At 41.9% G+C, this 17949-nt stretch overlaps 1 protein-coding gene across 1 annotated transcript; it reads left to right on the forward strand.

Moving 5' to 3' along the window:
* Positions 1–382: 382 nt before the first annotated feature.
* Positions 383–17891, forward strand: LOC8043313 (E3 ubiquitin-protein ligase RNF113A). Its single transcript, XM_042289588.1, is given in 11 exon segments — positions 383–497; positions 499–514; positions 707–780; positions 1445–1546; positions 1658–1765; positions 4746–4855; positions 5159–5265; positions 12218–12401; positions 14512–14618; positions 17256–17369; positions 17833–17891. Coding segments are annotated over 10 exon segments (1020 nt in total). The 5' UTR covers positions 383–392; the 3' UTR covers positions 17363–17369; positions 17833–17891.
* Positions 17892–17949: the final 58 nt, after the last annotated feature.

A 17949-nucleotide genomic window follows, 5' to 3' on the forward strand; every position in this document is an offset into this window, starting at 1 on the left:
GTTGTCGCAACCCGTGAATAGAAACCAGTCATAGAAGTAAAATGCGCAAGGAACACCAGGGTTGCTTCTGTGGGAACTGTGTTGTGCACTATGAAACCCATTTATAAGAACAATCTTTATTAATTCCTCATGCAATATTGTTTCTGAATGGTGTCAGTGGTGATGCGCATTTTTCTGTCTCGGGACCGTTTCGAAACCGAAACCAGTAAACACAAAAACTGTTCAAGTCAAAAGCGCAATTTGTTGATATAGTTAATTTATTTTAAGTTTGCTTTATGCTTTAGAATTTCGGTTATTTTAAACTTGGATCTAAAAGTTCCCCAAAAATTCGCAGAAAACAAAAGTTAAGATTATCAAGCCAAGTCAAGTCAAACCAAGGTTTAGTTTACAAAATGGCGTCCTGCTCTGGTGCTGCAGGGACTAGTGAGAAAGAGAAGCCGGTTTGTTCATTTATCAAGAAACCGAAATTTAGGAAAGGCAATCAGCGAAAACGAAAGGGGCAGCGATGAAGACGGTGAGTACATCTTCGCAGTTTTCCGAGCGCTATGTGGGCCCAAGTTGGACTTGGACGTCTGCTGTTGAAAGTTTTACCGCACCGATTCATGTGCGCTAGTTACTCATAAGGTCGAGTACGACGGTGATCGGTGCCACTAGCTAGAGTTTTAGTTCTTGAGATTGAATCGTTCATGTTATTTTTACCCCTTAGCTAGCAGCGAAGATGAAACCCAGATTGTCAAGAAAGACAAAAAATCGGAATTCTTGAACCCAATGATACAAGGTGTAAGTATGCATCCGTCAAACATTTCCCTACCTTCAAGGAGACGTGGTAGATTGATCACTTTCTATTCCAACGTTATTTTTTTTTTGTTATTTACATTAAACGGTGCGGGCAATAAATACCCAGTGCTGAGCATGAAAAATAAAGTTGGATAGAAATAAAAGATGTACACTTGCCTTGATTGGTTGTTTGTGTTCTTGTCTGTTTGGTTCTGTGTGGTTGGAAAATCCAGCTTCACGGGGATTATTGTTTGCAGTAATGCAGCTTTACGGTATTTACTTTAAACATTTTTTATATATATATAAAAAATGCTAAGGAGTTTTGAGTTTCGGTAAATTTTCCCCCCATCAAACCTCTACAGCAGCATTCATCCTACATTAGTAGGGTGGTTCATATTAACCTTTATGCTCGTTTTCACGTTTAGAAAAAACGTCAGTTTTCTCATTGTTCATATGCCACACAAGATAGTTCTAACAATTGGTTGTCAATTGTGAAATGGGCACATGTTGCAAAAAAGACAAATAATAAATCTTAAATGCACATGGAAGTATCTTAATTCACCGCATCAAAGGGTAAATTAAAAATCCTCCGTGAGGAGTAAACTGTTTTTACTACTTTTTGTGGGCATGCCCAAATAAGCATTCTTTTGCCTTTTTTTTTTTTCAGACATCATCAAAAAAGACGACAAAGAGCAATGTTGCAGCGCACAGTGACAGTGAGGAAGAACCGGTGTCAGTTGGGGTGGCTTACAAGTCTGCTCGCACCACGGTAAGCTTAGCATTTGTGAGATTACAGGCTATGCCACTTTCCTCTGTGTTCGGTCAAGGGGGACCTTGCACACATGTTTTCATAGGGTGGCTTGGCCTCTTCTCTTTGCAGGAAATGGAAGGTCCCAAGGATATGGGAGCTACTGCCATTCTTGAGATAGACACGGAGAAGGACAAGGATGCTCAGAGCATATTTGAGCGCTCACAGCAGATCAACAAGGCGAGCTTTCCAAATATTTCTGCAGTAAAGTGAATCTATTTTATGTGGCAATTATTCAAATGGGACATTAATAAGGAGACATTGAATGTTTTCTTTACTCAGCTGTTTGCTTTTCTCAGTATTCCTTTTAAAGTGATTTCTGCATGTTGAGAAACATGCCTTAGAGGCACTCTGACAGGGTAGTCGTGCTCACCAATGTTTTTATTTGTACTGGACTCATGAGAGTCCATCTACCCGGAACACAATTTGCTGTTCGAAATTTGTTTTCTTCCCGCCCGAAAACTGCGGATCGAGAACTAACCGGTTTGAGTAAACGCTCACTCTTCTCTGTAGTCACGTGGCATTTTCTATGGTATGGACACAACCACCAAATGTAATCAAAATCGTAAGTTATCGAAAGGGAGGAAGTGGCCGAGTGGGCTAACGCGTCTCAGCTCGGAGCGTGGAGCGAAAGCTTGTGCTGGGAACCTCCTGGGTTCGATCCCCGCCGCCCCCGTCCGTTTCGATCTGGATGAGTTTTGTACCGGCACGCGTTCGTGTGATCACTACTGCGTGATGCACGTTAAAAATCCCAGGTTAGCGGTTGTACCGCACTGGCTAAATTTCTCATCTACAGCTAAGAGACCGATTACCCGTTGAGGCGCATCTCCATCAAGGCTGTATAAACATAAAGAGCAAGCCAATTTTTTAGTTATCGAAGGCACACTCTCAATTCGCGACTCCAGCAAAACAAACGGCACTCAGCGGGAAAACACTGTACTGGCCGGAACAGGTCCCTTCGCGATTTCTGCTTGTCTCTTCTGGCTTCCGTGTTTCCATGTTGTCGGTGGTTTGCGCGACAGAACAGTTCTACCGGTGACTGTGTCGTAACCATAGTATCGCCTTGTGACCCAGGTTGCTCTGCACGCGACCTACGTAACTGTGTGAGCCAGACATTCTGCGTTTCTCAACGTTCGTCGGCACCGTGGAAGGACAGTGGGCAGTCCTTTAATCTCTTCCTCGAAGAAAGTAAAGCCTCTGGAGGTTCGGTTCTCCCAACACAGACCGAAGGTTCGAAACGTGGAAGATAAAGTGAGGGGGAACCAATTTTGAGACCAATGCTCGCTTGCTGGTGCCCCAGCGTTGTCCGTTCAGCTGGCGCATGGCACGGCACGACCTGGATTCGACCGCCATATTTGCCCGATAGTGGCGTCCCCTATAGGTCGCTGGAGTCGCGAATATTAAAAATGGAAAAAGAAATATGATATCCACTTTTGTGGATTCTAAAAAGCTGCAAACACTTTGATTGAAAAAAAAGTTGCACAGCCACGTGACTTCTGCCAACGCTCTACTCCTCTATATTTCTTCTTCCCCAGTCGAGTTACAGTTTAGGTTTAAAGCAGTTGCGTTTTTTTACTTTAGTAAAAATGTGTGACGCTGTAGCAAAATTTTGATGGGGTAGTCTTCTGACACCAAAATTAAATCGCCTGCTAAAAAATTCAAAAAAAAAATTTGGAGGATTGTCAGTGTTTCTTTCAAGGGACACTGACACCCCCCAAAATTTCTGTTTTACTTTTTGCCAGGTGATTTATTATGGTGTCAGACGACTACCTAATTAATATTTTGCTACAGCATCACATATATTTCTAATAAAGCCAAGAAACGCAGCCGCTCGAAACCGAAACCGAAACCTGACTGGGGATGAAGAAATACAGCAAACGAGGGAGTGTGTGGAAGTCACGTGGCAGTGCAACTTTTTGTTTGATCAACATATTTGCGTCTCTTCAGAAGCCACAAAAAATTGGTATCATATTTCATTCTTATTTTTAATATTGAGTGTGTGCCTGCGATGGCCGACCACTTTGATTATATTTGGTGGTTATGTCTAAACCAGGTGTAGCCAAACTGCGGCTCGCGAGCCGCATGCAGCTCTTTGCTGGTCCAAGTGCAGCTCACGGATCCCTCGCAAGGGGACACGCCCCCCCCCCCCCCCCCCCCCTTTGCCCCTTTCCGCGTTTCCCCAGGAAAAAAAAAAGAAAGGATTTCAGAATAAAGCACACTGCAGCTTGCAGTTTGGCAGCCTTGTGCTCCCATACATACAGTCCGACTCTAAACAAAAGTTAAGTTTGCCCCCCCCCCCCCCCCCCCCCCCCCGTGGCTCTTAGAAGTTGCGTGGTTTTGTTTGCAGCTCTTAGGCCAGGCCAGCCTGGCCACCCCTGATCTAAACCATAAAAAACAGCGCATGACCACGGAGAAGAGAATGAGCGCGACTCAAACCAACCAGTTCTCGATCGGCAGTTTTCGGGCGGAAAGAAAAGCGAATTTCAAGCCACACATTGAGTTCCGGGTAGTTGGACTCTCATAAGTCATGTACAAATAAAACCCTTGGTGAGCATGAACGTGCTGTCAGTGTCTCTTTAATGACCTGATTACATGTTGGTGTCTTTTCCAAGTGGTATAGCTTAGGTACTGGAAACTGTTTTTAACTGGAATATATGCAGGAATTTTAGTGTAGGATTATTTGGAGTCTACCTATGACTACATAAATTTACTCCTTTTCAGCATGAAGAATGTGGCATGAATTGGAATCATGTTATTTTGTGTCTAGATGGAGTTAGTTGGTTGCCTTTCATTACTAGAAAATAATTTGGATGTAATATCAATAGAGATGTTAAAAAAACAAACAAAAGAAAACACATTATCAGATTAAGGCCAAGACGACAAAAAGAACAAAACACAAGACGATGGACACTTAGAAAGAAGTGTCCGTCGTCCCTTTGACTTGAGTACCTTATTCTTTCTGTTGCTTTGTCCAAAAACCAGCATGCTGTGAAGTTTATATTATCAGATTATTATGCTTAATTGATTTCTAAGCTAGTGCATCTTACTCCTTTTCTGGGATTGTTTTTTATGAACATCCTGAGTAGCTTGAATGATGTACGAGGCACATTAAAATGTTTATTGCTTAAGCATCTTAAAACTTATTTGCTTTTCAAATCAGGAACTGAAAGGAAAAGCTGATGACAAGGTATACAGAGGGGTGAATAACTACACGCAATACATCACCAAGAAGGACACGGCACAGGGAAATGCATCAAGTGGAATGGTCAGGTAGGTCTTCACCTTATTTTCCACTTGTTACACTTCTCCTCCATGCAACAATTACCGTCAGAAATTATTAAAAATGTCCTGAAAACGTGGTTCCGCCAACATATGCTACATTCTACATTATTACAGTGATTGGATCACAGGCTATTGGTTACTATATTACCCAGCTGTCAAGAAATGGTGCAAATTGAGTGATGAAAGCGGTAGGGTGTGCTATTGGCAGTTGAACTGTTATATGGCCAGCTAATGACCATGTCACTGCTGACCTGATGAGCCAAATAATCATACGCTTCTTTTTAATTCTAGGAAAGGGCCGATTCGAGCCCCAGAACATATCCGTTCTACTGTTCGGTGGGACTACCAACCCGATATTTGCAAGGACTACAAGGAGACTGGCTACTGTGGTTTTGGGGGTAAGCTTCTAGATGTTGTCCCTGTGCTCTGTTGCTTTGCTTTTAGAAATGACCCATGGGTCAAAGGTAATGAGGCAGTACGCCTTTATTTTATGAGAAAACTTAAAGGGGGGTACGGAAACCAAATTCCAGCGCTCCTTTTTTAGCTTTAATGTGTTGCATGTTGCAGCATAACCTCGAAAATACCAGTCTTTCATTGAAAGACACAAGCAAACCAATTTTAAAGCTAATAAAACAATCTTTAATGTGCACCTGGTGGATGCATGTGGAGCCTATTTGGGAGGTAATCTATACTCGTTTTCACCCCAAGAACCGTAGTAAAAAAAGTATGGCTTCTCGCGCAGCATTACTAATTTCCCTCTTTATGCTGAGAATTGAGATATATGTAGGTGCATTTTAGATTAGATATATGTTAGCTTATCAAGACTTGCAGATTTAAAACGCCAAAAGCATCGCTTCTGCCTCTGACAACCAAATCTTGTAAGAACTACTTCGTGCGGCATATGAACATTGAGCAAAACTTCTTTTTTTCCTTAGGTGAAAACAGGTATAGCAACGTTGGGGAACTTGCTACGTAGTCATGACGTAGCAAGTTCCACCGAAGCAGTGCCGCTTTTTGGAATTTCAACATTTTCCTTCTTAGCTTTCCTCCTCAACTCACAAATCGTGCATTGTACGAAACACTCCAAGAAGACAGAAAGCAGGGACTCCTCCTTTCTCAGACTCTCGTTCGTGCAACCGGACACAGCCATTCTCCCCCTAGAAGATTAGCCCGTCGCTCAAAACTCGGTCAAAAGTTGCTTCCCCACCCCGTTCAGCCCTAAGCTGACAGTGTTGTGGATATGGATGCCGCGAACCACCCGAGGTTCGATTTCGAAAGGTTTAGATATTTTTGAACCGAACTGATATTCGAATTCGAAAAGTTTCAATATTTTCGACCGTAGGGAGATTCGAATTCGAAAAACTCGCAACTTTCAAAAATTATGGAGTTTCGAATTCGAAAAGTTTAAAGCTTTCACGGTTTCTAAAAGTTTGGGTTCAATTATTTCGAATATTGTTTTACTTGAGGTTCGAGAAATTCGAAGATTTCAAACTTTGCTAACTTGAAATTCGAGAGATTCGAATGTCTGGAATTTCCTTAGATCTGAAATTAAAAAAATTCGAACATTTCGAATTTTTATAGACATAAAGTTCGATAAATTCGAAGATTTCGAATTTCTTTATACATAGAATTCGAAAAGTTCAAAGGTTTCGATTTTCTTTTAGCGCTAAAATAAAAAAAAAAAAAAAAAAAAAAAAAAAACAGGTTTTGAATTTTTTTTAAAGTCTAAGTGAGCAAAGTTCGAAGTCCGGTTTTTATGTTCCGCCACAGTTTCAGTTTCAAATAAAGGCCCGTTCACACTCTTGCGACCCGGTAAGACCGAGAGAGACCAGACCGGTTTTTAAGCCTCTTGCAATCTCTTAGGACCAGCTCCGCTGCAGTGCAGCCAATCCTAAGAAGTCGACAAAGGCTTAAAAACCGGTCTGGTCTCTATCGGTCTTACTCGGTCCCAAGAGTGTGAACGGCGCTTAACGTTTTCATGCCTCACTGGTTTTCACGAAATCAGGTTTAAAATGTTTGGGTGTGATATTTAGACTGCGCGAACTTGGTCGGGCAATTAAATGGGACGACGAGTGTCCCGGATGTGCTGGATTATTTGCCAGTGCAGAGTGACGTGTGCAGATCAGTAATTGTGACCGCCAGCCCAGGGGGGGGGGGGGGGAGATAACGTGCGTCATGCAGTAGTGATCACACGAACGCACTGTTTAACGATACTCATCCAGTTCGAAACGGCCAGGGGCCAGGCAGGTGGTTGAGGCTCAGAAAAACCTTGAAGCGATCTGGCGAACTGCCTCCCTGCCCACCCTACACGCTGGTAGTAATCCGCTCGAACATTGCCCGAATGACGCTGGCATATGGTAAGTTTAGTTTGTACATGATGCAAAATCCTGATACTGGGAATGAAATTTGAAAGAAAAAGTGTAAGAAGACAGAAAAAAGGGGACAGGACAACGTCTCAAACTCAACTCAGCTGAAAACTCAGCTCAGGACAGCGTCTCAAACTCAACTCAGCTGAGTTTGAGACGTTTTCCTGTCCCCTTTTCTCTTTCTTCTTACACTATTTCTTTCGAATTTCATTCCCAGTCTCGGCATTTTGCGTCATGATCAACATACACCAGCTCGCCTGCAAGGGATTTTGCATCATGATCAACATACACCAGCTCGCCTGCACCTTGACAATTCTTTAGTTTGTAATTGCTTTGGAGGTTTATTGTCTGAGACGGAAGAAACGCCGAGCAAAAAGCACAGAAGCTGACACAACTTGAGGTCGAGGAGCGTTCTACCATACCAGTAGCGTCGGAAGAGGAAAAACGGAAGAGAGTTGGGGGGGAGGGCTCCAGTCTCTTTCTCTCTCTCTCTATCTCTCCCTCCCCCCCCCCCAGATATTTAGGACTGTTAAAGAAAACAATACGGGGACAGAGGGCATGGTCAAGCTTATTTTAATCTGAAATTATTTATGCGTATGTATAGCTACTGTCGCTCTTCACTGCATAAAAGATTATGTAGATGGTCATTGTTAGAAACGCGTTGTCAGAAGGCCCTACTTGTCACATGCTCGGTTGTTCGGAAGTTCAAAGCTATGTCTTTTCGACCTAAATAACTGTGCCATTGGTAAAAAATAATAAATAAATAAACATAACAATAAATGCAAGAAATAAAAAGCTGGAGAAAGAAAAAAACTATCAAGAATCCACCGGAAGTGTTGTATTCTCGCATATTCACAGGCCCAGAACTACGAAACAAGTTTCTTCTACCAAAATGTGTACAGGCTAAAAGAAACATGTCCCAAAAACGTGAAATGAAAAAATAAAGAAATAATATATATGTATATATATATATATATATATATATATATATATATATATATATATATATATATATATTATTTATATATATATATTTTTTTATGACGTGCCGAGTTTGAACAATATTAGAAATCTTTTTCCCTGAGTTAATTTATTCCTCAACATGAAAATAACAATATATACATTAATTTGTATTCTGCAGATGTTAATGATACATACTGTCTGTGGTGTTAATTTAAATGCAATACCTCAAACAATTTCGATGAAAAAAAGTACCAAGTTTAGGGCATAATTGCCCATAGATACATGTTTGGATATTTCTTCAAAACTCGTCTTAAAGAATAATAATCATATCTTAAGACTACACTTACCTAGGCTATACATAGATCATTCTTAAAAAGTTTAACATCTCTACCATAAATATCTTCGGCTATAGCGTGCTTCAAATATGGCACAAACAATGATCGTCAGAAACCCATCGTCCTTCCTTGCCCCTTCGGGAATCTATTTCTTTAAAACCAAGCATGCCAGACGATTGAAATAAACGGCATTGTCTTTCGCAAGTAATGCCGCGTCACATGTAAAATTGCGAGAAAAAAAATTACGAATGTACCTCACAGCTTGAATCTAAATGAAACCGCCCGCCTGTCTTTCGAAGTTCGACGGACTTCGAACTTTTACCCTAAAAGTTCGAAGTTCGTCGAACTTTTGACTTTTCAGGAATCGGTAGTTCAACAATTTTCAAATTCTTTAGATTAATAAGTTGAAAAGTTATCGAAAATCATCGAATTTCTTAGCGTAGGAAGTTCAAAAGTTCGAAAAGCTTTGAACTTTTTAGTGCAAGAAATTCAAAAGTTCAAAAATCATCAAATTTTTTAGTCTATCAAGTTCGAAAGTTCGACAAGCAACGAATTTTGCAGCGTAATAAGTTCGAAATTTCGAAAAGTGTTGAACTTCGTAGTTTAACAAGTTCGAAAATTCAACTTCCATGGAATTTCTCAAATGAAAAGTTTGAAAATTCGAAATCTTTCTAACCTTTCGAACCACTTGATTCAATCATCGAACTTTCGGTTCGAAAAAAGTTTGCGGCATCCCTAGTTGTGGAAGCTACGTGCTCCTTGGGCCAGCCACATGCTCATCACTCCATGGGTACTTCGAATGGCCCGGTTGTAATGCGCTAACGCTATTGACACCACCACAACGTTGACAATGCCACCAAGGGCAAAGCTCATAACTACGCCAGCCTTGCTACGTCACGAATGCGGGGAATCTTTTCTTTCTGTTTTTGTTTGCGCCGGATATCCCATGACGCATCGCGCTCTCCGTTCGCTTCTCTTCAAGTGCTTGCTCGAGTGCACCATTCGGAATGAAAAATATAGCCAGTCGTTCAAAATGCAAATGTGCAATTATCATTTACGGTTATTAATTATCCATCATGCTTGACTCATTTCTGAACGAAATTTGAATATTTCTAATTTTGTTTCCGTACCCCTTTAAAATGTAAAAATTTAAAACGAAAAAGAAAAACTTGGGGACAGGGTACGTGCCTTGCATCATATTTCATTTCATTTTATCTATTTTTCCGAAGGCAATACATAGAGGGGTAGGCACTGTAACATACACACAAAAGCAAAAAAAAGGGAAAAAAAGAAGCACTATTACAAAATTAGTATGACATCTTTTACAAATTAGTACATGCAATTCTAAAATCAGCCGTGTTTGTAATTGAAACTATGACTCCGAGAAAACAATTCCAATCAATTTAGGCTTGGGATAAGAAGGAGGCATTAAAGTATGAGATGTGCTGCAGTGGGGAATTCTAACTTTTAGTTGATGTTTGGTCCGTGATGATATGTGAGGTGGTTCTGAAAACAGTGCTTGGTGAAGTGTTGGGTTGGGTTGACTATCACTCTTTTCTCTGCACTTTTTCTAAAACTCATTGCATCCAAAGCACAATCAAGCATGTACTATTGTAGATTAGGGGAGGCCCTGTCTTCATCATTTTTTTGGTAAGCACACAAAGTGAAAATCTGAAATGAGGAAGTGGCATGCATTATATCTTTCTGCTCGGTTTTTGTTATTTGCTCGGCATGTTTGCTTACCTGTCTGACCGCTCATTCACACTGGAAGCGGATCCGCGTTTGCAAAGCGGTTGCGAACGCGGTTGTATAAAGATCCAGTACAATTGCACGCACGTATGATGTCATCGAGTGTGCGTGCAATTGTACTGGATCTTTATACAACTGCGTTCGCAACCGCTTTGCGAACGCGGATCCGCTTCCAGTGTGAATGAGCGGTGAAAGATGCATGAGGCTCTATTGTTCTACACTGTTCGTATAGATACATCTGTAGCTGCAGTACACTCACTGGGGATTATTTGTACTACTATACACTTATTTAGTTCCAGTGCTTATGTATTTTATTTTGATTAGAAACATTTCTAGAAAAGGGGCTTTTAAAGTGAACAACTATCGTAATAACCCGAGAAATAGCCCACCTAAAATCGAAAGCAAATCGGGTGAAGATAAGGAGTAAACTAACTTTCGGTGTGCGATCCAGAAAAGTTGAAAAAATGCTAGCTTTGGATTTTGTGTAGATGGTTGAGCGTGTTGGTTTCTAATTTTTTGACATTGAAGACAAACAGACGAGACAGGCTTTCGACTTTTAACAAAACGTTTACTGGCTCGATTTCACCTCCTGAAGCTCGGTGGGGGCGTCCGGGAGGTTGAGAGGGAGGGTGGTGGGTGAGGGAAGTGTGAGCCATGTGGCCCTGCTCGCAGCTCCCAGCAAAACTTGTGACTGCAGGGAGGGGCGATGACCCAAAGATGACCGTCCTTCCCAGTCAGCAATATTCGCTGATCTCCCGTCTAGGCTAAGTAGTGGCATTTTTGCCGAGGTCGCCGCTGGCCAGGGCCTTGTAATTACTAGAGGCGGGCCATCTTTCGGTGTTTCTTAAAAGAAATACCAAATCGTGGCCAAAAATAGGGAGCGGGTTATCTTTCCGGGGTGGGGGCATCTCCCAGGATTGTACGGCATATATTTTTTGGGAATGATGTGAGTGGCTGTGGCAGGTGTCCCAGTTGCCAATTCGTAACCCATCATCAAAATTGGTCAGGGCAGCTCTTAGATTTAGAGCGAGAGAAAACCTGCTTCCTGCCTGTTGGTGTGGAATTTGGGCTGTCAGAGGTACAACAATACCAAAAGTCTGGGTCAGTGGCATTGGCAGAGGGGGGGTTTCGGGGTTAAACCTGCCAAACTGCCCTCATGGACATCCCCCTCCCAAAAACAAAAAAATTCCTGGCTACGTTATTGTTGAATAAAGACACAAAAATTTCACTTCCCCGATATGACTGTACTGGCTGCAGGGTTTTTTCCTGTTTCACAACTTCTAAGGATTTGTGGTCTACGCCTCGTGATTGAATAGAACGCTTCTTTTACTATCACCAAGGGTTGGGACAATAAGAGTATCTGTAGTTGAGAAGAAAAGAGAGCGTCCCATGATTGCTTCTCTTCTTCATAAACGAAGTGTGGAAATTCAAGCTGATACCCGTTCCATGCGTTACGAATGTGAAGTGTTTAGTATTCTGAAAAGCAAAATTTATTTCATGGTCCATTTGAAACAAATGGAGAAAGGCTGTTGTTGCGTACTTTTTTAGTAGCATCTTCTCACCATGCGCCATAATCTTGGTGGTACTTGGAGGTAGTAACAGAGTTACAGCAAACTTAAACAACATTTTTTTGCCTGAGGAGAAGGACCCATTCACACAGTACCATTTGACGGTGCTTGACCATGTTATGAAGATTTTTGTGGAATTACGGCTGAAAGTCACCGGGACATCCGTGCTTCGTACGAATCGTGGAAATGAGTAGCTTGGTCTGTGGCATTCTAAACCCTAATCCACCAGCGGCTTGTGGTCACATCGGAATGTACCATAGTCAAATACTGCCGTGCTAATGGGCTGTAACACTGCCTTTGTGCGCAAGAGCAAAAGTCTTCAGCAGTGTTGGTAGCTGTCGACAACCAACGGATTGTGCGTTAATGCAGACAGCTGCAAGTTCATGCACGACCGGTCAGACTACAAACATGGCTGGCAGTTGGAGATGGAAATGGAGCGAAACCAGTACGGGGAAGAGGACACAAGTCGTTACGAAATCAGCTCCGACGATGAAGACTTGCCCTTCAAGTGCCTGCTATGCCGCAAGTCCTTCGTCGACCCTGTCGTCACCAAGTAAGACCCCTTGGGCTTTGCACCAAACCACGCTTCTGACCGTACGAGTAGCGTTGACAGGAACATGTATTTCAGATGCAGAATTTGCAGACCAAGTCTGCATACATACAGTTTGAGCCAAATCTTTTTGGCAGTCTTTGACAGTGCTTTAATACCATTTATGTTTCCCTTAGCTTTGTTTTTGAAACCTACTGAATTAGCAATATTGACATTATAGACAACTTCAGGACCAACTGTGCGCATCGTATGAGCCAAACATAGGTCTGCTTGCTGCATGGTTAAAATTGCACACAAATAGAAAGAAACAGTGAAGAGAGAAGAGGCAAGCGCAAACTCACAACTCAATACATCGAGTTGTGAGTTTGTGCTTGTCTCTTCTTTTCCCTCTTCGCTGTTCCTTTCTATTTGTGTGCAATTTTAACCATGTTCAATCATTACCAACTCACCCAACTAACCACCTTACTACTGCTTGGTGCACCTATCAGGAGATGACACCAGAATTAATTAGTGTCGCTAACTCTGTCGTCTGCGAACGCACCCAATGTAAAATTTAAAAAGCATTTTGCTCCAATTTTTTTTACAGGAAGAGAACTGCTCCTTGAAATTCCACACGATAAAACAGACCTGCCCAGGACAGATTCGGTGGAAGTTTGAGCTTTCTACGTGCAAGGGCCAATCTTTCCAGCCCGTTTTACAGTCTCTTGGGACACTCTACAGTCTACGCTCATTATAACAGACCTGGTTACAACAGACATTTGGATATAACATACCGATTTGTGAAGTTTGGTTGGTTTCCCTCTATGCACCATTGACTCAACTTCATATCTGCATACAACATACTCCTCTTACAACAGACCGAAATCTTGGTAAAAATCAAGGTCTGTTATAACGAGCTTAGACTGTATATACATGCATCAATGGCTGGCTCAGATTGACTGAAATAATGCTTAAACTGGGAAAACGTCTTAGTCTGGGGTAGGAACAGTTGAGGGAATTTGGAAGCAAGGGAATCCCTAATGCCCGTGTCCCACTAGAGTGACAGACAGAGACAAAAGACAGCGACAAGCCTCAAACCCATGCGGCATGCTCGCGATGGTACCATTTGGCAGGCGTTTAGTCGTTCGATGCTCGTGAAGTAAGCACGAGCGATTGCAAGCCTGCCTAAGATACCCTCGCGTGCATGATGCTCGTGTTTGAGCATAGCCTCCTTTATTCTACGAAGCCTCACAAATTGCGAAAGACTCTGGTTTGAGGCTTGTCGTTGTCTTTTGTTTCTGTATGTCGCTCTAGTGGGACACGGGCATAAGGGTGCTCTGGGGAACCCCTTGCATCCTAGGGGCCCATATTGGAAACCCGTGCTGTACAACTTCGGGCATTAAAGGGGCACTCAAGTGGATTCTGAGATTGTCTATTTATGGTGATAACTCAATCTATGGCCTTTAAGAATCCTAAAAAAGCACACAGAATTACACTCATTGGTGGGCGATTTCATTATTAAAAATCTAATAAAAGGTTGTGACACACCCCACTTTCTGCGCCTTCGACAAGACGCCAGGGGGACAGCGTTTTCAAACAATAATTGCTGTACAGTTGAACCTCGATTTAACTAAATCCGATTTTACGAATTTCCCCATTTAATAAACAAATTCGGATTCCCCGCGTAGCCTATGCGCGAGGTTTCCCTTCCTCGATTTTACGAAGTTCTTGATTTAACGAAATAATTAGTGGGTCCTGGTGACTTCGTTAAATTGAGGTTCAACTGTATTACATCTCCTACACCCAAAGATAGAAGTTTTTGTCAAAATATAATGCCTAAAAACAGCAATAATAGTCACTTCAAAATCTTCATGCAATTAACTATTTTCATTGGTCAAATTTCATGGAGGTAGTGGGGACCCAAGGATGCTCCCCCACCCCCCAGGAGAAAATAGTGCCTCTTTATTTGCAGTGCTGCGAGTTCATTAGGACGTCTTGCCGTCTAGAACTGGTCATTTTTATGGACTAAAGTGCAACAAACAATATGCCATCAAAAACAAGCCTATACTAAAAGCACTTGAGTGCCCATTTAACGATTTGGAGCATATTAGTTCACTTTTGTTTTTTGCTGCAGGTGCAAGCACTATTTTTGTGAAAAGTGTGCCCTGAAGCATTACAAGAAAACAACACGATGCTACGTGTGCAATCAACAGACCATGGGAGTCTTCAATCCAGCTAAAGGTGCGTCATACGAATGGCAGCGGCACATAGCAATCCCCAGTGGGTTTCGGACAGCAGGAGTGTTTATCTCTAGATCTATTACGGTTGATAGGTTTTCACATCTCGTCTCAAATCAGCCAAAACGTCTCAACTTTATATCTGTTGTGCAGGTCCCCTATATACCCTCCATAGATTAGTCAAAGATGATAATTTACATCAAAATAACCTCAATACTTCATTGTTTTCATAATTTTGTAATTTACATAGTACATATGTGTAAATAGATGTCAACCTTCCAAGTACTTATGCCAAGGCATATCTTGTATCAGTGTTAGTTTTGTTCCTCTGGCATTTGGTGGTCAAGTTTTAACATTGCAGTGATGGAAGCGGCATTTGACCTTTTGTAGCAGGTTCTGTAGCATGCTAGATATTGGTTTGGAGCAGTCACCTATCATCTTGGAGCAGATGCTAACATCTCTTGGTGCATCACTTGAAAATGAAAAAGTGATAGCATTTCTAAATGAGTTCACCTTTGGTAATGACCGAGGGTTCCTGTTTGATACTGGAGCATATTACTTGCCACCTTTTGTAATAAGAAGAGACACGGTGCCGAAGGAACACAGAGCATTCTTTTTAGAAATAAGGCTCTAGTCAAAGAAGGTTTTATTTACAATGGGTACTAAATCCTGTGCTGTCCGAAAGCATATTATACTCCTGAAAATTGTACGCGGCAATTAAACTAAGATAAGTTTCACTCACAGTGATATACTTTTGTTTATTTGTAATAGTAAATATTTTATTAAAAGTATCTAAGTTGAAAACATAAAGATCGACTGCACCAGACCCCAATGCATCAAAAGGAAATAAAAAAAACAGTAAATATTTTTCGGCTTATTGTTTCCTGTCGATACTTACTCTTATATTAACATGCTCCTACACAAAATTAAAACCTTATTTTATTGTTTCTTGACCGTTGCGAGTTGCAGGTTTTTTGCCCTCTGTAGCTGTCTTCACTAAAAAAAAAAAAAAAAAAAGCTTTTTACAACAATTTTTTTGCATTATACAGTATGATTTGCAACTAATTAATATAGTTTATTTTTCAGCTTTTGGCCAGCAATTTTCGCTCGCAATATTTTGCCATTAAGGGGAAAGGCACAACGGCGCATGTGCGTCAGTTTCCTACAAGAACGACGGTTGCTTCCCGCAGTGCTTGGCAAGAAAATGACATACCATCGAGATTCACACATTTATCAGTGACCTCCGCGGTTCCCCGCTGCCCGTTGTTCGGAAGCGCCATAATTTGCGCAGTGAATGTTTCGACAATGTGAAATGCGGGACATTTGGAAGATTTTGAAATTTTTGCGGGACGCGGGACACGAGCCTTCAATGCGGGACAGTCCCGCGAGTCGCGGGACGGGTGGTCACCCTAGGCATGCAGCAGACATGACAAGTGATCTCATCAAAAGTACAAGACCCTGGTTCTGTCTTATCTCAGTAGCTGCCATCCTGCAGGTTGGCAATATTTTCTTGCAACTTTTAGATCTTTAGATTGCAAACATTGTGTGGAAATTTAGATGATATTGGCGATCAATTTACTAGTGCAGTGGTTCTCAAATGGAGGTCTGCAAAGCCCTGCCTCATCAGTGAAGCCCACCAATAAAAATTGTCTTTTCTTAGAAAGAGAAGGAACATTTCAGATTTTCGGGCGAGTTTTCTCTGTATGGCAATGAGAGAAGTCTACTTTCACAAGCCCTTAGTTATATCCATTAATTAAATCATTGTCATAATTAACCTATACCTTTCCCTTCCCCTCACCACAAATGGGGTCCCCCATCGCCTCCACCGATCCACAAGGGTTCCGCAAAACATGAATGGTTGAGAACCACTGTGCTAGCGTATCAGCCAACCAGCGCATTTAACAAGCAATCTCAATACTTCATTTCACCTTAAAGCACAGCCGCCTCTACGAGCCATTGGGACCAACCAGCGTCAAAACGTGACCATGGGATTCGTCCACCTTCCTGTGCGTGGTCTTTCATAGACTAAACGAATCAAGTGCAGGAAATGTCACACGACTTGTGCTCTTAGCATGCATTTGTGGTTGTGCGTTGGAGCCTTCGAATGTACTCTGACCTAAGATGAAACAAACTGTATGGCGAGTAGACACGCTGTGAAGTACATAATTGTACCATTTTCCTTTCCTCCTACTTCTCTAAATAGTAGGGACAACCAATAATTTTTTTTTTTGCTTTGCCCATTTTGTTGCAGATGTGGCGCAATTCTTAACAAAGAAATACCGCTTTGGTGTAAGGTGCAGCAGATTTTCGTTCATGGTGCCATTTGGTGCAAATGGCGTGGCACTTCCATCACCGACAATCAGCTTTTGTGTCTGGTGCAAGTGTACTGTGCACCGCGCAAGAGACCAATACCGTTGTTTATGGGCACACGCAAAATAAAGCATCAGTATTTGAGTAGCCACAACTCTGACCCACCAGCATCTCGAAATTACTTGAGGCCCAATCTCTCATGACGTCGACAGAGACGGTGCAGCCGAAGAACGCACCTGGTCGTCTCAAACTTGCTAGCGACGACAGCTCTACGCAAAACCCGCTTTACCACATTTTCAGTTGCTCACTGGCTCCATCGTGGCTCTTCCAGAATTGATTCAGAAGCTGAAGAAGGAGAGGGCAGAGGCCGCTGCAGAGAGCGAGGAGGAGAGAGAGCAGCAAGGAGAATCTCCAGGAGACAAGGATGAAGACAACTGACAAGTTGGTCAGTTTCTATTGCGGTGTTCCGATCGACATCATTAAAACAATACCCCATACTGCATTTAATTCCAGCACCACCTTTTTTTCTTAAGTGTTACGGAAGCATGGTTTTGTGACCTGCTATTGGCCATTGTTTTTAATTTTGCCCTAATAGTGCAATAATTTTGGAAAGTTTTTTTTTTTTTTTTAATGCACTGCAACTTTCATTATTTCATTTAGGGATTGCCCATTGCCAAGCTTTAAAGGTTGGCAAACGCACAACACAGAGTACTGCCCATAAACTTTGATGCGATTAAGCCTCTATTCTAATTGTCTAGCAGTGTTAAGTTTCCAGGGTACTTCACAGAAGATTCAATGTGGTAGTTGTTACTCGTTAATGAAAGAAAATTTCTCAAGTTTAGAAAATGACATCTTCATGAATGCCTAGGCCCTTGACATCTGCTTACCAACCTTTCTCCTTTTTCCAGGAAAGAGATGACCAGACAACTGTACACTTGCAAATAAAGAAGTTAACCAACAACACAAACTTTGCTGTTTCCAAATTCACAACAAGAGCTTGAGAAGTGCATTCAGTATATTGTGAA

This window comes from Ixodes scapularis, unplaced genomic scaffold (genome assembly GCF_016920785.2).
Source record: "Ixodes scapularis isolate PalLabHiFi unplaced genomic scaffold, ASM1692078v2 PGA_scaffold0__279_contigs__length_252992795, whole genome shotgun sequence".
NCBI classification, from domain to species: domain Eukaryota; kingdom Metazoa; phylum Arthropoda; class Arachnida; order Ixodida; family Ixodidae; genus Ixodes; species Ixodes scapularis.